A 21,120-nucleotide genomic window follows, 5' to 3' on the forward strand; every position below is an offset into this window, starting at 1 on the left:
GGGCGCGGGGCGGGCGAGCCGGGGCGCCCCACCGCCGGACGCCTCGGGTCAGCCCAGCCGAAGCCCCCCGGAGGTGCGAGGGGCAAATAGGTGGCTGGAGGCGAATCGCAGCGGCCGAGCAGAGCTTCCTGCGAGCAGCCGCCTTTGTGTGGAGCGAGGCTGCGTGTGCGCTGCGCCGCGGCAGGCGTGGCCTGAGGGGCGCGAGTGCGTTTCCTCGCTCTCGGGGCGCCCGGAAGCCGCGGGGCAGCACCCGCCGCCGTGGTGGAGAGCTGCGCCGCGCTGCTCTGCGCGCCCGGGGCCGCCTTCGCCTCTGCCGCGTGTCCATGGACTAACCGGGACAGCGGAGGGACGCCCGAGTGCGCCGCCGCCGCCGCCTCGCCCTCCGCCCGACCGGGCGAAACTTAGCGAGCGGGCTGCTGCCCCGGGTGAGTGTGTGCCGTGCGCGCCGGGCTGCCCCGCCGGCGCGGTCACCCCGCGRCCCCTGCGCCGCCTCCGCGCCTAGCGCAGGGCCCTCTCCTCTCCCCACTCTGCAACGCCCGCGTTTCGGGCACCCCTGTCACCGCTGCGAACGGGAGCGGGGCTCCTTGCTGCAGCATGCGCCGGGAGCCGGCAGCCATTTAAGCGGGTGCACGCAAGGCGCCGGCTCTGGGTGTGTGCCGTTTGCCCGGGACGTCGGTAAAGCTTAGTTTCACTTGGCGGGCAGAGAGCAAGTGCTTCCTAGCTGTCCTCCCCGAGTGCGAAAGGAAGAGAGCAGCCCCCTGACTTCAGGAGTTTAGGAAAACGCGGACTACAGCGCTTCTCTGGGAGACTCWGCCATTGTCCGCTTCCATGAAAGGAAGCCGGAGGAGCTGGGAGAGGCTTCCTCCGGGAGTTGTCCCGGCGTTGTTGGGTGAGGTGCTGTGAGTGCCACATGGAGGAAGAGGCCTTCCCGGGTAGGGCTGCTGCAGGGCCGCCTTTACCTGCTGCTTCCTCTGCCGTTGCACCCGGTGCTTCCAGCTGCGCACGAATTCCCACACTGTCCCGCCCTGCCCTGCCCTGCCCTGCCGGGGCTGAGTCCAAACTTGTTAACAGAAACTACGTTTGAGTAAGCGTGTGTCTGTGTGAGCATCGAGGCATGAGGCCGCATTTAAAGGAGATAGTCTTTAAACGTTTGTAAGGTGTTAGTACGGTCTCTCTGAAATACTTTAAGCTTTCTGCTCACGATGCTGCTTGCTGCTCTGTGTGAGTGAACCCTCGATCTCCTCTCAGCAGTGGGCCTGTTTTTGCTCTTGCTGTATCTAAAATGGGGTGGGATTGGACTTCCTGAAGCTGCAACACTGGTTGTAATTCTGTTAGCTCAGGCTGCCTAGGTCACAGTGGACCAGTACTCCACTAGGAGAGAGAAAAGCAGCGAGATTTGCTCTTCTCTGTCATTCTATACTAGAATATTGTAAGCTATGGATTAGGGTCATTAGAAGTGGCATCACATTTTTCTTTTTTTGCTCCCAAAGTAGGTTAACTGAGTATTAACCACTGGTTCCAGTTTAGTCATTTATGTTCTGCCTAATTAAGTTGTCTTTGTAGTTTCAGCTGCTGGCTTGTTCAGAGCACTGCTGAGAAGCTACTACACTGTGTCTAAGAAAAAAGTTAAAATAAAATGCTTTTTGCATTGTTTATGTGGGGAAAGGATTTTTTTTTTCTTGACTAAAAACACAGTTTTTAGGGAAGAAAGGCTATTGAGCATTTTGCTTGCCTTTGAGAGAAGGTTTAAGCTAAATTGAAAAAAAGATGTGCTATTTTGCAGGGAAAGAGCAAGTTCCTTGGTGTTATGCCTATTACGTGTCCATACTGGAGTTGTTTTGTGTGTAGAACAGAACAGACTAGAATTTTGTGTTTCCAGAGCAGCTGCCTAAGGTTGTTGAGCACATGTCTAACAAAGTCTAAATTGAGTCTGTGAGAAGGAAAGGTTTCACTTGGAGTCCTTTTAAATGAAGAACACTGCAAAAATAAATTACTTCTGGTGTTTTTTTACCTTCCTTAATAGGTCTCAGAGCAGGGGTGGGAGGGATATTTTAAGATGTCTGGCAGGGTAAGATTTTTGCAGTACCATGCTCTTTTGTGGGGGAGGGAGGGCATACAGCTTGTGACCTAGAGCTCTGGTTAAAATTGAAGGAAACCAGCTCTTCAAGGATAGAAGTGCAGAGTTGCTTTTAATTGCTCAGTGGGATGATGAGCTTTCCACGAATCTCCATCAGTCAGGCATAGTACTTGCATGTGCTAGTTACTCCTTGGGCTAGTTTATGCTGACAATAAATGTAAGAAACTTTAAGTATTTGGGTGTGGATGGATATTTACGAGATATTGCTACAGCTATCTGTTTGGCAGATAGCTTATGTGGGGAATGAAACGAAAGTTTAGAATTTAACTGTCTGTTCGCTAGTATGAAATCTGGCTGTGCTGTGAGACAGCTTTTTTTGTTAAGCAAACCCAGGTCATCTGTGTTTTTGGAATGATGTTTTTTGCTGTGTGGCTAAGATATGGGAACAAGGTGCTTTTAGGGCTTACTATATATTCTTTTAGGTGAGAGTGGGAGGGATGTATTGCCTTTTATTAAGAGATTTTAATGTTCAAGCTTAGTGTCAATAAACCAGCAACTTTTAGAAGTAGCTTCCTGAAAGTATGGAAATGCTTTATAATAGTGTTGAAAAACAATGTGCAGATGAGTTTCCTGTTTTGCTTTTTGCTGTATTTTTGTTGGTCTCACTCATAGGTGGGCAACTGCTAGAGCTAAGGTGTGTAAGTCAAAAAAGCATTGAATGCTGCTGTTCTTTGTCTGATCTAGGCTTTGTAAGTATGATTTTTATTCAGTGTAAGTTGATTGTTAGCTTTTTTGTGTCAAAAAAGTATTGTCTCTGTTCCCCTGGTAAGAAGTGCAAATCAGAAGCCTGCCTTGGATATTGAATGAGTCTTATTCTCACCTCTGGGTAGTAGCGCAGGTTTTGCCTGGCATTTTGTGCAGTGTAGAGTAATTGACCTTATACTGTTTTTCTAGTTTCTAACCACCTTCCTCCTCTCCTTGCTGTGTTGGGGTGGAGGGAGGGGGAAAAAAATCTCATGTTTTGTAAGCTGTGTGGGACCAATGTCTGTGCAAGAGCCTTTACATAGCCTCCCTGACAGGACTGAAACTGGATATGTTCTGCGCTACTTCTTACCAGATTTAAGCCTTGTAATACCTGATGAAAAGATCATAAAAGTCCTTTACTCTGAGCCCTGAAATGCTATGTAATTGAGGCCCTTTCTCTGGGTTTTAAGGGGTAGCTCTTTCATCCTAGATGCAGCAGAAAAGCTATTGATAGGGAACATTATGAATTTACTCATGCCCAAATTAATTGTGTAGGTAACTTGTGTGAAAAAGCTAAATAGGCTAAGCTTTAGTGCATAACTGAGGGATATTGGGATATTCCATTTCCCTTATAGTTGGATATGCCACTAATGCCCTTACAGCTTGTTCTGTCCTGAAGCTGATGTTTGCTATTTTTTGAGGATAGCTGTTTGTAGTTTATGAAGCCATGTGCCAGTGGTAATTAGCTCTTACCTGAAAATGTGTGGTTTGGGAAGAGAAAAACTTCAGTCAAACTCTTGCTACGATAAATCCTCTTATTCTTCTATCAATTTCTCCATAGCAAAGTTTGAGCATTGTTGAGCATGAATAAGTTCTTGTTCTCATCTCATGGTGTTTAGATCACACAAATCTCATTGGCAGGGTGGGGAGAGCAGAGTTCACAGAGCTATTGTCAAAATCGCTTTTACAGATTCTTCCTTTGTGTACATTTTTTTTCTCTTTTGCCAAAAATATTCCACTTGCATGGTAAATGGTAAAATATGTGGGTTCCAGGTGCAAAACAATTTGAGACACTTATGCCTTTGAGACAGTTCATGTATGAAAAGAATGTTTTTACTCATGGGGTTTTTGTGCCATGCTGCTTTGYACTGTGGCTTCTTCAGTCAAAACTTCCTCTTTCTGGTAGAAGGGGCCTCTATACTTTCTCACTTTGACATCCATAGCATATTTTCAAGGCTACTAACAAGCTACAACTGTCAAAATTCATGAACGCCATAGTTCTCATGTCCCTTTGTTAAGCTCTTCCACAGAAGTACCTAAAATCAACCCTCAAACCAGAATTTTCCTTTTGGTTTGGAGGGAATGTTGCAATCTGCTAAGGGGGGATTGAAAAAGTGTTTTTCCAGGTGGCTTCTGATTGTACCTGCCAAATAATAGTCATGTGTATTGCCCACTGGTGTTGCACAGTCTTTAAATCCACAGCTCTTAGAACTGTGATGATAGTAGCTCATGTAAGGATGGTTAACAACCTTCCACTCCGTAGTGCTGCTTGGGCAGGAACGAGATGCTTCTCCTTGGCCCTTTGGATCATGCCAGAAGCACCTGATCAAACAAAGGTTAAGATCAATGTCAGATCTTCAGAGTGAAGCTGAACAAGGTTGGGTATGTGTAGGCTTTTAAGTTTAATAGTTTGAGTTCCTCCAAAAAGATTGAAATAAGACTTTAATCTAGCAAATCTTATTTTTTTTAAAAAAGGAAATTCTTTTTGGGGAGGGGGAAATGTATGAGTTCAAATCACTTCATTTTGAAAACAACAACTATTTAATTAGATAAAAATAATTGAAGATCTTGTATTTGAATGTTTTTTACATTGTAAAATAGTTTCCCTTTAGGGTGACTAGAACCTGTCTTCAGTATGGTCAGTCAGCTGAAAAATCATTGTTGGGTTGATTCTTCCATTTTGGGCATATTACAGGTGAGGATTGCAGCAAAGGATTTAACTTGTAGAAAACAGTGATTCTCAGATATTGATGGGATAAGAGATCCAGTGTTTGCAATCAAAACTGACTTGAATGGCCAGACTTTTGCTTGCTTTATTATCAATCTGACAAAAATCTGAGAACTGTAGCCCTGTGAGAGAGAAGTCATTCATAGCTGAATTCCAGTGTCTACTTCTGCAGAAAACTTATAGAAAATGAGATTAAAATATGTTGAACTGTATCCAAAAACAGAGTTCTTAGCAGGATGTAAAAGTGAGGCAGTTAACTTTCCTATGTGGTTCAAAGTGTGTTTCAGCCTCCATTTTGGATGACGGAGATCCAGTGCTTGTTTTTCTTCAGAGTTTCCTGTTTCTCTTGCTTTTTGGGAGCAAAGCAGCTGTGTTCCCCCCCCCCCCCAGTAGTAAAGCTCAAATGTGGTAAGTAAATAGATTTCTGTTTTTATCCAGAGTGCATACTTACGATAAAAACTGTTTCTACATCTTGACTGAAATCTGTGCAGCTAAGTCTTAGTGCTATCTTCATCCTTAAACTGAACCTGAATGTCTCAGGCAAGTTTGTAAGAAACAGGGCTTTGCTACCTCTTACTCTTTCTGATAGGCATTGTTGAACATTGTCCTGATATTACAAAGGAACTTCTCTGTAGTACTGATATGCGCTCAGTCTTGAGGCCATGCATTTCTAACAAATAAGGATAGCTCTTTCTTGTGAGGACCTCTGAGGCCACCGAGGTAGCTAGCTGTCCCTTTGGCCCTGACAGGCTGAGGCACTTGGTGAGAGGCTGTTTGCATATGAGCAGTTGATTGTGTTGTGTAGTTGTCTCCTCTTTGGTTTTTCATTCTGTTTCAGGAAGCTTGGTAGTGGTACCAATTTAGACTTGTTCCTGTGGTCCAATAGCCTTTTTCAGCAAGTTGCTTTTTTCTTGTTTTAAATGCTTTTGTTTTCTGCTTGAAGACTAAATATTTGGTCTTTGTTTCTCTCTGGAAGGATGTTTTTCTCTAAATAATGAGTGGACTTGGAGGTAACAAGGCAGCTTCCTCTTGCTACAGTTGCAGCTATAGGAAACAGAATGAAGCACTTGTTGCGGCAGCTGAATACTGTGAATTTTAGCATGTAATTTGTTCCAAGTCTGTTTAGCAAGAGCTGTCTGCTCTTGCTTTTGGGCATAAAATCAGTGAAACATCTAGTCTGACATCTAGAGGCTCCTAGAATAGAAAACAGGAAATAGCATTAAATAACCTATATCTGAAGAAGGACAGTTGCTGTTGGACTTTAGTCTTTTAAGCAACAGCAGAGTGCTGATTGCCAGGGTATACGAGTTGATTCTTCTGATGTTTATTTCCTTCCCCTCAACAACTTTCTATTAAATGGTACTCAAGGAAACACTTAATGTTCATGTGGGATATGAATACAAAGTGGAACAGCATATAATAAGAGAGTACTAAATATAATAAAATACAACCTACTACCCTTCCTGAGGATTAAGTTGCTTCAGTTTGTCAATGTTGCAAGCCTGTGGAGGAAGAAGTTGCACCTGAAAAAGCTGGTCACTTTAAAACTATTGGATAGGGAATTAATGTGAGAGGATTCCTGGAAGGCAGTGAGTGATCTTTTTTTCTAAAGTGTACAGCCCACTTAGATTGAAGAGAGTATTTTGACAGTGGTCAGAGCAGCAGCTGGTTACTTTACAGTGGAAAAGAGTTAAACTATAAAACCTTGCCTAACTGGGACAAATAAGAGAAAGATGTCTTCCTGCTCTGTTTTTCTTTCTGGGCTGTGCTGCTTGTGTAACTAGCAAAGCTATTGGTCTGTTATGATAGTAGTTTCCTGTGTTCCCACATTTTTTTTTCTCTAGAGGTAGATTTTCTCCTTTTACTAGATGCATATTTTCTGATCTGTGCTTCTAACCTCTGTACTTTCTCATTTTGCAAGTGCATTTGCTATTAGTTATTGTAGTGACCAAAGTCTGCATTTTAAGGAACTCTATTATTTTATAGCCTTTGCCTTGATGTTGTAGTTGCATCATGTTGTTCCTGGCGTCCTCCTCACGAGGTGGGAGCTTGTTTTTGCTGGGTCCCTGGGGAGGGTGCGAGTCTGCCAGCGAAACAATGGCCGGGTTCTCATGACCCATGCCTGCTGGGGGTGGGGAACCCGAGCCTGAGAGTCACTTAGCAGCCGTGAGTAACTCCAGTCTGTGGTTTCTCTCCTTCCTTGTGTTGCCATAATATGTGCAGGGTGCTCAGTAAACCTGCTTGCTGCATCCCATGAAGCATTAGCTTATTTCTGCATCCTCAATTTGAGAAGTGTAGCCTCCTGAAGAGCTGATACTGATTGGCTTGTAAGATGCTTGGTGAATGCCATTTGATTGTGTTCTTTACTAATGTTTTCCAGTGTTTTGTGTTAGAGGTCTACATGTTAGTCCTCTTGAAAGTCACTTGAGTCCATTTCTTTACCAAAAAGTCACTTGGTAGGGTGAATAATTATACGGTTATTTTGTGAGGCCATAGAGCACAGCTCCTGTTGTGGCCCATATGGTTGTGATTCTCTCAAACAGCAGGTAAAATAGGGTTCTCCCTATTTTGAATGCAACTCACATTATGCAGAGTGGGTAGAGAGAGAATACAAGCTTGAGTGAATGCTCTCTAAACCTAATGCAGTTTTTGCCCTAAAGAAGCTGTATCCTGTGGTGCTGGGAAGGTGTGTATTTGGAATAAGTGTATTTCTGTATTTGAATGCATATGTCATGTGAACAAAACCACAACATTTTAGACTGAACTCCATGCTCAGAGCTGTTTCTAAGCATGCTCAGAAACAGCTGACAATACTGGAATTTTCCTTTTACTTCATTTTGGTCTGGTTTGAATTGTGAAAATGGTGTATGAGAACATTTGGTGTAAAGGTTAACAAATGTGCTGCAGATGTGGATGGACTGCATGTTATACCCGAAGCAGGGGGCATCTCTAACAAAAAGAACAGATGGCATACTAGTCATTTCTTAGTGTGTGTAACTATGATCATAGTCTTCTTCTTTCTGTTCTAAGAAGAAAATGATAGGATATCCTTTTTGGCTGAAATGTAACATGAGACTAGAACAAGTGGCATTTCTGAAAATGAAGGAAAGCCACGGTATGCCTAAAAGGGTTTAAGCTGATGGTCTCTGAAGAAAGAGTAGATGTGTCAGCAAAGAAATTTGATGGCTTCCTGTCTTCTTATCTAAGTTCTTACTTATACAACAAAAATAGTAAGTGTAGGACCCATTTTGTTCTTGAAACATTTCAGTCTGGAGGGAAGGAGGTGAGTGGGCAATGTATACAGAATATGTACTACCACTGTGGGGTCACTAAATAGTAATAAAATTATTCCTTAAGCTGGAAGTTCTGGGATCTCAAAATGTATGTGTTTTAAGAGTTCTAAGATCTTCTGTTGCAAATGACAGGGGTGGGAGGGAGAACCCAAATTACATGCTTGCTTTAATTTGAGACCTTGGGTTTGGGCTGCTGGTGCTGACATTACAGGGAATGGAAATGTATTTACTTTTATGAGAGATAGTAGAAAGTAGCTGAAGAGCTTTGATCAGCTAAGATTATTCTGGCTACTTGTTCCAAGAGGCTTGGCGCTGTGGTGTGAGTGAACGGGTCAGAGTGGCTTCCACATGAAATGCTTCCATATGTTCCACAATATCTGAACTTTCTGCAAAGTAAAGAGCACACCTTATGGTTTGTTAGTGTACTAAATAATTTACAATGTATAGGTGAGTTCCTATTCAGGTGAAACTGTTGATGCTTTAATAAAAAATTTTAATATTTTATAAATAAATTTTTTAATTAAAAAATTTTTTTAGACAGGAAAGGTTTTTTCTTTCTAACCTTTCCCAAAGATGCTAATGAACATTCACTGAACTCTAGTAACAGTGTCTATAGTGTCTATTTCAGTTATCCTGGTGTAAACCAGCAGAGTTTTATTTTGCTGGTAGCATGGGTAATCGCATAGTGTTTTTTGAGGATAAAGTGTGTAAAGTTCCTATTTCTTGTATTTTTGCTGCTGTCTGCAATTCTCAAATTACTCTTAAGGAGTCTGAAAGCTTACAAATAGAGCATGCTCATGCGCTCACTACTTTGCTGTCTCTTGCTTTAAGTCGAAATATAGAATATACACTTTATACACTTTATTTGCAATCACTACTTACTTTGACAAGCAGGATACCCTGTAAACTGGGTCAGAAATCTATCTTTTTAGTTGATTTACATTGTGAAGTAAAGCAAAGAGCAAAGGACTTAAAGGATTTTTTTTATATATGCTGGAGCAAAATGCTGTAAGTAAGCGTTCACTTACTACTTTAGAGAATCTGAAGACAGTGAGGTGGAAGTAGAATAAGCCTAGTAAAATTCCATGGATAGCTGAGTTTACTCGTACCTTTCCCAGTCAGTGTCAGTGACTAATATTTGCAAGTTGGATTTACAGGGTCAATACTTGCATACTACAGATCTTAATTCTAACCAGGGTTAGTTTGGATAAATTAAAATATGGAATTTTTGAAACTACTTTTTAAAAGCTAGTAGCTCTTAAAGCTAAGTAGGAATAAAGATTACTTACTAATGTGTGAAACTGAGGCTGGCCATCTATATCGCTTGTGAACTTCTCTGTGAAGAATCAGGAAAAGTGACAAGTGTTACAACTGTTGCTGTCCTCCATCAAGGCTCTTTACTGTGGCAGTGTTCTCTAATTCTGCTTTTCTTTTTCAAGTCTTGGTTTAGTGTATTTCCATTAGTTTAAGAAATGAGTGGTAGTTTGGCTTCTAGAATTGCAGTTGTGCGATGTAGAGCTTTTATGCTAAGGTACTGGTGACTTTAGTCATGTGGGCAGCTCAGAAGAGGTTGAGAGGTGATACTTGTTGATGCTCATGTATGAGTTTTCAGAATTGAAGATGTTTACATTAACAGTGTTAGGCTAAACTGGGAGTATTTTTACATGGTATCTTAAATGTGACTCATTCAAATGAAAGTAGTGGCTTGGCCATAGGCACATGCATAACTTCAAAGTGAATTGTCCAGAAGGTTTCAGTGGAGCTCATCTGAATTGTTGCTTTCTAGTTTTAGATTTTGGAACAGTCTGTTCCATAGAGGTTTTCCTAAATTGTAGTTTGTACTGTAGTGAATGAGGCCTAATCTCTGGAGCATGAAACTCTTTCTAAGGAATCAGATCTGCTCTAAGGGGTTGTTTGCTAGGATTTGTATTGTAGCAACTTGTGCTGGAAATACTTTTAAAGTAATTGGAGGGATTGGGCTCCCCAGCATGCTACAAAACTAAAAGCCCCGAAAGGCATCCTTTTAAGAAATCTATCTGGCTTTGATCATTTTTTCTGTTGACCTCGGATCTGTCACCTGCCATTATTTTTCTAGTAAGATAACCTGCTAGCAATGTGTGTCTTGCATTGACAGAAACGGATTGACCTGTCAAAGCAACATTATGTTCCCCCCTCCCTTTTATTGTCTCTGTTTATTCTGCTCCTCACTGTATTCACTGCTAGAATTTGTCCACCTATGACGAGGTGGACTGGAAGACTGATTCAGCTTAATTGTTTTCTTAATATGTGTTACAGGATCACAGGATTGATCTGACTTTGCTACCTGATTTGCTATATGGTTGTCTGCATCTGCACGAAAGTAGAGTGAAGATTAATGATTGAGGATTTTAGGAGGAGGACAAGGAAATGGAAGCACAGCTTCCTATGGTGGCAGTACTGGCTTAAGCTGCAAAATTTCAGTGTGACTTAAGTCTGCTTTGTCAAGTTCATGCTGCATGAGGTTCTCTACTCTTTTTGATCACCTTGGCAATTCAAAGGAATTTATTTAGATCTACAGATGTATGTTTATATTCCAATTGTTTCTGTTTTAGATTGGCATCTTATCTTTGAGGATTTTCCTGTGTATCTTAAATTGTTCAGTAGATCACAACTTCTGTTACAAGAGTCAGTCTATACACTATGAATATCACTGCCGTAGCATTTTGGAGGGAAGAGTGGAATCAATGGGTGTAAAAATGTTTTTGAAATGGCAGTATTCTCTTACTGAACAGCTATATCTTTTTTCCTCACTACAGCTATAAACATCAAGACAAAATTACATACTCCACCAAAGTGGCAGGGCACGTATATTTAACTTTCAGAAATTCCTGTTATCTTGAGTGGGTGATAACTATCAGCTGATGAAATGTGACTTGCTTTGTCAGAAATACAGTAGGGAAGCTTACTAGTCAGTGTTGCCTTATGTATACTTTGATCTTCAAAGTGTTTTGCAGTATTGGTAAGCAGCTGTGAATGCAAGTTAAATGAAGTACTGATGTAGCATGCTCCTAGACTGATAACAGGTAGTTGAGTGCCTCTTACATTAGGAAACATGGCAGATTTTAATATAAACATGAGGTAAGTGGCTCTGTGGCCTTGAGCAGACTGCTTAGTCTGTTTGTGGAGTTGGAAACAATCAGGCACGTCTATTTTTCAGATGTAGTATGGCAGAATATCGCTTCCATGTTTGTGGCAACTATACTGCTGCATGTGGTATTTAGTGGTTCAGCAAGACAAACCAAAAGGCTCCTGATGAAGATAAGCAAAGGCAGTAGGTCAAGTCTGCTCTGAACATAGGCAGACATTTCAGAAGGTACTATCCATCTCAGGAGGCCCTTCCTGCTATGGGATGGCTTCTTGCAACAAAGAACCACGGCTAGTGCTGGACTCCTTGCGATTCAGGGCATATATTATTACTTTTGCATTTTCATCCTGTGACAGTCCTGCAGTCAGAAATGACTGGACATCTTGCTGACTGTTTGGGGAGGTAGGGAGAAATATGTTATAAGCTGTTGGTCAAAATGATTAGATAACATGGGAAACAGTGCTTATCAGTAAAGAGATTTCTGATGCTGATATTTCTGTGAGTAGTTTTGCTGAAGTTGGGACTTGAACAATTGGAGGTAAGTCTCAATGCCAAGGAGGGCAACTTAACCCAGACTTAAGGCTATTTTTTATTTTAGATCATGAAATGCTTGTTTTTCTGCTTCAAATTACTTTTTTTTTTAATGCTCTTAGTCTGTTTAGTAGATCCTCATTGTTATGGAATTTAATGATGTGAAGCACTTGGTTAGCTAAATGCCATCTGGTTCTTCCTCTTTGCTAGCGGTAGCAGCAGCAAAAGCAACAATTGTAGTATGTGCATTTTAAAGCTGCTGCTCCTGTCTCTTGCCAGAATTCTAATTTTCCTGGAGGAGGACTTGGGGGTGATGAAAGTCTCAGCATGCCTGTGTCTAAAGAATGTGCTTGCACTGGCAACCRCTGTATTGCTGTAATACAGGCTTCTGCTGATGCAAATGGAGGCTTAGACTGTTTAGATGAGTGAGGTTCTGCTGTTGTCTCCTAGTGTTCCCTCTTTCCTCTCTCTTTCTCAGAGCCACCAGACTTACTGTCTTGGACGAGTCTACACATCTTAATATTATGCAAATAAATTTCCATTTGGAGCTAGAGACTTAATTGTATGCTATAAATGAAATAAAAATGAATTAGAAAAATTTCCCATTTGCTCTTTCTCTAGCATTCTCAGTTGCAAGCTTAGGGTACTGTAAAAGAGTGCTGTTTTAATAAGTATTCCTTTATTGTGTGTCATGGTAAGATTCCTAAATATTTCTGAAGCAAAGCTGAATGGGTTGAAAAGGTCAGCGACTAAAACTGAAGCAGGGCATGAGGAAACAAAACTATCTGCATTTTAGCAATGTCTGTTGCAAGACTCAGCTGACCTGTATGACTGGATTACGTCTGGAAAAGTGCTTTCCAGTTGCTGCCTATACTGCATGAGATAGGATTTTCTTTGTTTTAACAGAGATTAAGTATGTCTTTTGCCATAAATGAGCATTAGAACTAGTTACAGGATGCGTTTTAGGAAGGCATAAAAGCGTATTTTCAGTATTTATTTAAAATTGAATAGGGTTCTGCTTCTGTACTGGGGAAATATCAAATGCAGATATTACTGGTGAATCTTCATGTTCTCTAGACCAAAGTCTTACAAGTAGTGTTTCTGTGCGAGTGTGCAGTATATGCTTTAATCTTTTTATTACCTCTGCTAGTTTCTTTAAAACCAGCCAAATAGTTCATTCTGTGTGCTCGTCTTTACTGGGACTATTGAGGAAGCAGTGCTTTAATTCTGATTTAGATGAAGTTTTACTGTCTCCCGTGGTGTTTTCTCTTTCTTGTAGTAGCTTCTAAGCAACCTCTTTCTGCTATAGTGCTCTAATTTAAGGCTACTTTGAGTAGTTTTGTACATAACGGTATCAAAACATGGTGGGCAGCGCCTCCTGTTCTGTATTTACACTTTTAACTTTTACTGACAGTAGCAAAACTGATACTCAATGGGCTTTTAAGGGGCTGCAAAGAATGTGCCTGTTAATCCAAGGAATTCATGGAAGTTATGGTTGTGGTAGTAACTGGAAAAAGGAAGGAGTTTTGACATGCTGCACTGTTGACATCATGTGACTGCTGGCTGCTAATATGAAATAAACCTTTGTTTATGGAGGGGTAAGAGTTGAGGTTCAGTGATAGTTGCTAATGGAGAAGAATGTTGGGTATGCATGTCTTTCTATGAATCTCTAGTTTAAAGGTACAGCTGTTCTACACATTTCTATTTTGACCATTTCTATTTTGACTGTACACTTTAGTACTGGATATTTGCAGTCCTAGGATATATGAATTTAATTTTGCAGTTCTTTTCTCAAAACCAGGTTTCCACCTAAGCCCCTCTGAGCCATGCTACTGAGTCACAAATGACACTGCTCTTATTTTGCATGAATTTTATTTTCAGGAAAGGTGAAAAGTGCAGAGGCAGTACCTATGTAACTTCGTCAAGATAGCTCTGTTTCCTCACAACAATGAGATTGAGTCTCTGTGCGTCACTTCCCTGAACTGTACCACTTGCTAGTTATACAAGCGCTTATTTCTGTCAAATGAACTCATTGGATATAGAAAGGAATTCTCCTAAATGGGACAGCACAGTGACCGTTCTTAAAATGCAGTGCTCTTCTGGTAGCTTAATCTGTGCTTTAGTATTCTCTTTTTCTGACCAATGACATTTGATTAGAATAAATCACTTTAGATAGTCTCTTCCAAATTGGCGGTGGGTCTGTCACTGTCCAACATATCATTTGCCTTTTTGTGTTGGTTGAATCTAATTCTAGGTGAGCTCTGCCTGGTTGAGCAGTCATGAAAAGCTAATGGACATGTCTTCAACAAGCTGGTACTGGAAGAAGTAAAACAGTGTTTGGTGCTTACCATTAACTGTCACCTGCATGTTGTCTTTTTTCATTGCAATCAACGAGTTTTGCTTTTCCACCTAAACATTTGAAATTTGGAGTCTTTAAAGAAGGAGGAGCAAAAAGAGGAAATCAGAAGGAGCAATTCCTACTGTTAATGATTTCGCTGTTGCTACTATGTCTGTCTTTGTGCATTAATCTAGACTCTCCAGTGGGTAACATCTCTTAAGCATCTTGGATAGGTGACGTAGACCTGAAGGTTACTCAGGTAATGTCTGGCTTTATTATGTACAAACTGATTTACTTCAAGTGGATCAATAGTAGTATAATTCTTACTAATTTGCAGTAGGAACTGAAAATTTCTTTTATTATGCACATGTAGGCCATCTTAATTCAGAAAAAAGTAAAAATTCTTACCTGTGTACTTTGAGGCATATGATTTCCTAGTTGTCTTACATAGCTGAAGATACTGAATATTTCTTCTTTAAATTTTCTACACAGTCTCAACACTTCTGAAAACTATCCCCATTTGGTTGGGCAGCAAAGAAACTTCCTGGCTGGGTTTGAAGATGGGAGAGGGCTATCTGGACCCAAGGAAGGACTATCAGTGTGCTTCTGAGTGTAAACCAAGCCCAGAATGGGGAGACTTCTGGAAGGAATAACCAAGTCCATTTGGGATCTCTGTCTATAATCCTTTGGGCTGAAGTTGTCTGTCCTGTGTCCCTGTGTGTGTTTAGCTTCAGGGAAAAAGTTTAAAGTCGATTTGAAATATGTCATAAGACTTAAAAAGCAAGCTCTTTCAATACTACAATGCTGATGATAGTACTGAATGAATAGGACAGAGGGATTTTATTTTATACCAAATTGCTCTTGATAAATTCTCTTCTGAAAGTAATTATTTTCCCTTTTTATAACTCTAGATGCGGTGGTCTTCAGCTAACTGTTCCATGATGCTTAATCTCAGACTTTGCTAGTTAGACTTGGTTTTTAGTATATTGTTTGTAAATGTCCTAGTCAACATAGTCCATAAAATCTGTTTCTTAGGTATTTGAAAAATATTTGCTTAGTCCTCCATTGTAAGCCTTTCACTAACATCTTACAGGAGGTAAACACCCCAAGTGAACAGAGGGTTGACGTGTGGAATCACTACTTATCTAGGCAATATCTAGCTTTGCAGTTAGTTCTCTGAAATGTTGGTGGGTGTGAAAGAGCTTTGTCTTATCAACTCTAGCTTTCATTTTAACAGTTCATCCTCTGTCTAACTTTTCTGTACATGCCATTTCCTCAGAGGTAATTAGTTGTGATACTCTAAAAAGCTGTAGTTTTCTGAAATACTTGAGCAAGAAATGAGGTTGAAACTTACCTCTAGAGTTCATAGGAAGCAAGAAAACTCTGAAGAACAAATCTGCTCTTTTACAGTGGTGTGGCTGTTGTTGCTCTTATTCTTAAGAATAAAACCACATATGGATTTGATAAAGAAACATTAAAATATGGGGGGGAAAGCTGTACAACTGCCTGTTGCATTTAGCAACCTATAGACACTAAGGCTTTCCAGGTTAACCACTTCTAACATCTTGTTAGCTGGATTGTTGGATGTGAAATGTACAGGATGCATACTTAGCCTTTTTGCACAAGTCCAAGCTGCTGTCTGTGTAAATAAAATATTTTTAACAGAATGAGAAAGCTGATGAATATCTGCTTGCTGACATTACTTGCAGCTGCATAACCTTGCAGCTTGGGTTAACTGTGCAGCCAGTTTCCTTTTTTGGTGTCTAATTGTTGTCACACGAGTGATTACAGGTTGGACTACTAAGCAACAAATGCTTGAAGTTTATGGGCAACTGATGTTTCTGAGCTGACTTTGAACATACTTGTGAACTGACTGGAGTGTGAGTTACTATAGTCCTTTCTCAGAAGAGCGCAAGAGATCTGGAAAAACAAAACAAACCATTTAATCTTAAAAAAAAAATTTCACTGACTTTTTTTCTCATTCTCTCTCCTGTGCAGACATTGTGGTATAGAAGATGCACTATTATCGATACTCTAATGCAGAGGTCAGCTGCTGGTACAAATATCTGCTCTTCAGCTACAACATTGTGTTCTGGGTGAGTACTAAATGTAGAGATTGAAATAGTTTGTGGTCATTGGGCATACCTCAGTTTCAGTAGCTTCCTACAAGCTCCTTCAAAAGAGGACTAATATATTTACAAGAGAAACTGGTATATGGTATAGGTTCTGGGTGTTTTGGAATTGAAGAAGCCTATTCCATCTAAGAAAGTAATTATTATTGAAAATGATATGGATACTAGTTCCTCAGTTCTTCCTCCTCTTTGCCTCCTCTTTGTACTCCCTGTTCTGAGTGAAGATAAAGAAACAAAGCAGAGAAAACTGCTTGCATTAATGTTTTTATGGAGAAGGGGAAGATCTGCTTTGAGGATTTGTGGAAAGAAAATAGTGTAGTCTTGGCTACTGCTCACTAGGTCTATCTTTTAAATAATACAAGCTATGAAATATTAGTTGTGTTTTGCTGGGGGAAGGTTAAAGCTTCCTTTCCTGAGTGCACTTAACTGATATGTTAGGTTGTTTGCGTTTTAAAGTTAGGCTGTTTGCATTTTAAAGGAAGTCTTTCAGATCTTCTGATCTTTCGGTTGGAGTGAGGCAGCTGTAAATGCATTATGCAGAAGAGATAAGGGAAGTTGCCTCAGAGATGTGTCAACAGCTGACTCTACAGTGAAGTCAAGATTTTAAAAGATCATTTTTGAGCAACAAAATTGTCTGATAGTCTTGAAACCCTTAAATAGGAACTAGCCTGCCTGTAATGTCATTTTACTATTGTGAATGTGAAAAGGTCACAAAAACACAAAAAAATGTGTTTAAAGGTATTTAACAGACAATGGAGATCACTGAAGCACCTCATTACCTTACAAAGAAGGATATTTAAAGATGACTGCATAGCATTGCATTAGAAACAGTATCATGTCACTGAGGGGGAGGTGAAGGTGTATCAACCAGTAGAACCTTTTTTTTTTTTCCAGCAGCATTTGTAGTCAAGCTTTGAGTCCATGTCTGAAGTCATGGGAGGACATAAGCGGTCATGGAGAGGTGCAGATGCAGTGACTTGCCCAGTGCCTGGCAGCTCTAATTCCAGATTAAGAAGTGTTTCAACTCTGATAGCCTTTTCTAAATACATTTAGGTTTTCTCAAAGCCAGAAGGATCATACAGAGACTCAAAGTACTGTATGTGGCTGAAGCTGACTTGTTCAAGTTGAGAATAAAAACTGATTCTCGTGATCCTGACTTGTCTGAGATCAGTAGACTGCATTAATATTGTTAATTGATACATTAAACAACTCCATCTTAGCTCCTTATAATTTAAGATATAGGGAACTATTACCTAAATCTATTTTTCTTAAACAGCATGGTTTGTCTGAACAAAATATGTATCTTGCTCATTTTTGTCGATAGTATCTGCCTTCTGAGAGAGACAACCTTGTGAGCTTCTTGTTCATCAATTTTCTACTGTCTTCAGTCTAAGTCTTTTAGAGGGCCAAGTAACATTGAAACTGCAATATCTGGATATCATTTAAAACTATAGAACTTTAGCTACTGTCACAACCCGCGTAGTTTTAACAAGCTACTGTAGCATGAAGCTGTCTGTGGGGCGGGGAGGAGTGGATAGCAGCAGCAGAGCTGTGTACTTTGTGTAGAATCTTTATTCCAGTGAAGATTAATTGGCCACGATATTTACCATAGCACAAATGTTTGAGCATTAGTGATATTTTTTCCCCTAGTAATTGAGGATTTTCATCACAACCTCGTGTGTCATAAATTATGTCTTCATAAGTTACCAGATCTGTACTTATTTTCCTTCCTCTAATAGTACACTTCCCTAGGTCTGTAGTGGAGTGCGGTGTAATGAGAAGCAGTATTTGTTGTGCATTCCTTAAAGTTCTATTTTTCAGTGAAATAATTTACTAAACAGAGATTCTTAAGCAGATAGTGGGTAGGGAGGGTGTGTGAAAAATGGATAGAGGCTCATGTTCATGAATATGTATGGTTGTTATAAGGACTGCTAGTTCATTTCTAGTGAGCATGTTGTGAAACAATTAGTGTTTTTGTTGAGGGAACAGCCTTTATAGAAAGTTGAAGTTTCTTGATGTCTTTACTAGGAAGACTATCAATAGTCCTACTTTTTCACAGAAACACATTTCATCTTTCTCTGTTTTCTTTTTTCATTCCCATGCAGAAAAAGTTACTACTCTTTTCTTTTTTCCAAAATTCTTTGTTCACAGTATTCTCTTGAAATAAATTATAAAGCTCTGAGGTTTGGTCTTTTGCATAAAGAATCTTCAAAAATGAGAGATGTAGAGGAACTGAGGAGAAATTGAAATAGTTTGTTTCAGCTGATCTACTGAGTGGAAGAGTTGGCTCTCTGAACAGGTACTAGTAGTCTTGCCAGATTGCTGTTTTAGTGTTCTGAGGCTTGCACTGAGAAGTTCGTATCAGGGCAGCCTAGTAAATATGTGCAACTACAGCTTTTTTAAACAAGTGTGGCACTATAGTTGTAGAACAGGCTGTATAAACTGTGAGTGGGAGGGTAGGCACTCCTATAAACCCAGCACATGAATCTTTTAGTTGACACAGTGGTTGACACAGTTATGGTAACAGGCTTATTGGGCTGACTAGTCTAGCAGTCTCTTTAACTGGACAGATCAATCATTTGTAGACCTAGGTAAGTTTCCACATGCTTAAAAAAAAAAACTTAAAATGAGAAGGAAGATGTAACCATCATTTGAGAAAGAGTTTAAGGAGGAAATGTTAGTTTTTTTGATTGACTACTTTTCCTGGCTTGCAGGACAGATATGCCTGTGTGCTCTGTCGGTAAACTCAAATCTCTGGTTTGCTGAGCTCAGAAGTGAGTGCTGCAGTAGCTGAGCTGTTAAATGCTGCCTATGGAAGTAGCACAGCTGCACTGGATCAGGTACAGGATTGTGCCCAGAAGCCTTGCTGAATCTGCTGCCACTGGTTGTGGCTGAAAGTAGCCCTGCTGTTCCCCTCTGCATAACACTATTTCCTGCTTTCAGGTCATATATTGAGCGTCCATGTGGATATGTAGCAAAATGGATCAAGAAGCTGATCCCAACTAGAACAGATCTTTTTTAGATTATTTTTAAATATTACAGCTCAGAGTTTTTCATGATTACTTGCCTCAGAATGAGGATGGACACACTAAGCATAGTTTGTTGTTGTGTGTGGGTGGTTTTTTTTTTTTTTTTTTTTTTTTNTTTTTTTTTTTTTTTTTTTTCTTTCCTATTCAGACTCATATTGGAAGTATGATGGTAGCTTGCTTGTCTCTCAACTCAGGGCACAGTTTATCCACAGACAGGATGATCTGCTTCTAAATGAAGATTTTGTTCTTCCACTGTGCTTGTTGAAGATACCAGACTTCTCTGACTTTCCTGCAGTTGCCCTAAAGATATCAGTGACTCTATAAACTTTGAAGTTAAAACACATTGTGTCTTTTAGTGACTAGTTTACAAGCTATATAAACTTCTAAGTAGATAGTTGCTTTTCTTTACAGTTTGTTTAATGCTTCAAGTATGGTTCATGTAGGACTAACAAAATGCCAAACTCAAAAGGGACAAATAGGATTTTGTGTGTGTGTGTGTGTGTATGGGGAGGTTTACTGTATTTTAACAATGGCAACCCCAGAGCCTAACTGGCCTTTAAAAATCTGTAACACCTCCCCACCCCCAAAAAAAGGTTTTGTTATATGGGCAACCTGACAATACATTGTTCAGTTCATCTTGCTTTATCAGTTGTAGTTTTGTACTTATGATTGGTTTGCAAAGTTGTTTCTCAGGTCTTTGTGCTTGTCTTTTCATAAGAAAGGAATGAAGGTCGTCAGAATGGTCTGTCCTCCCAGATGTGTCTTTAACACAGAATTCCTTTGTTTTCCTCTTGCTTTTAAAGCCTGTTATTAAGATTGAATCTTTTGAAGTACTCTCTTCATCTGAATGCTGATGAAGCAATACTGCAACCATTAAGCTAGCCTTGGAGTGAGCGCTCAGAAGGTCAAGTAAAATTATTATATTACAGCAAAACTAGACTAGACCTCTCATTGAGTTTTAAAGTTTTTTGCCAAATGGCTTTATTTGGCACAATAATTGATTGTAGTAATGTAAGATGAAAAGCTGGATTCTGGCACCTTTCTATGTTGAGTCATTTTACACTGAATGAATCATTTTGTGAAGGCCCCGCAGACAGGTGGTAATGATGACATGACTGACCCAGTGTGGAGTGCTGTGGTGTCCTCTGGCATGTCATGGTACCATACTGCTCTAAGCTTTCAAGCTCCCACTTAGAAAGCTCTATGGGATAAATGGAAGTGCCTCAATCATGTCTATCTTTTGTGCTCACCCTTCTGTATCCAGTTGATTTTTCTTGAGGTAATCCAAGAATACTCTTCAAGCCAGAAAGTAGCTATTCAAGTCCCTCTGTTTATCCAAGTGAGATAAAGGATTTCATGTGTTCTCTGACAAAGCCTTTTAGTAATAGGCAAGTTCAGTGCCTCTCAGGTTGGTAAAATAGCTTTTGGCGATTGTAATCTTGATTTATCTTCTAATTCTGTTTTTTGTACATGGCTCATAAGGGTTTGGGGGAAGCAAAAATTTTCACTCATGCTACAGAAGACTCCCAGCAAACGTTTTTGCTCTGAACCTGATGGTGAAGGGGAAAACTACTCTGAACTCAAACAGAAATTTGAACTCATTTTTAGAAATTAAGAAATAGATTAGTGCAAGACTTTCCTGACTTCCACAATTTATGTAGCTTTTCAGGATCATTTTGCAAGGTTGTGCTGGGAAAAGAGGAGAGAATTTACCATTAAGTTTTTTCCTCACTCCAAGAGGAAAAGTCTGTGAAGAGGCAAGGATGGGAAGGGAGGAGTGAAGAGGCAAGGATGGGAAGGGAGGAGTGAAGAGGCAAGGATGGGAAGGGAGGAGTGAAGAGGCA

The 21,120-nt window shown here is 40.2% G+C and overlaps 1 protein-coding gene across 1 annotated transcript in view; it reads left to right on the top strand.

The window, feature by feature from the left end:
* Positions 1–6: 6 nt before the first annotated feature.
* The window catches only part of TSPAN14 (tetraspanin 14), a 44,792-nt gene continuing 23,678 nt past the window's right edge, over positions 7–21,120 (top strand). The window contains exons 1-2 of the mRNA XM_085312352.1: positions 7–425; positions 16,114–16,211. Coding sequence (XP_085168478.1) covers positions 16,131–16,211 — 81 coding nt within the window. The 5' untranslated portion in view covers positions 7–425; positions 16,114–16,130. The remainder of the gene's footprint in view (positions 426–16,113; positions 16,212–21,120) is intronic.

Source organism: Rhea americana, unplaced genomic scaffold, assembly GCF_003343005.1.
Source record: "Rhea americana isolate MKP2758 unplaced genomic scaffold, rheAme1 scaffold_36, whole genome shotgun sequence".
Lineage (NCBI taxonomy): Eukaryota > Metazoa > Chordata > Aves > Rheiformes > Rheidae > Rhea > Rhea americana.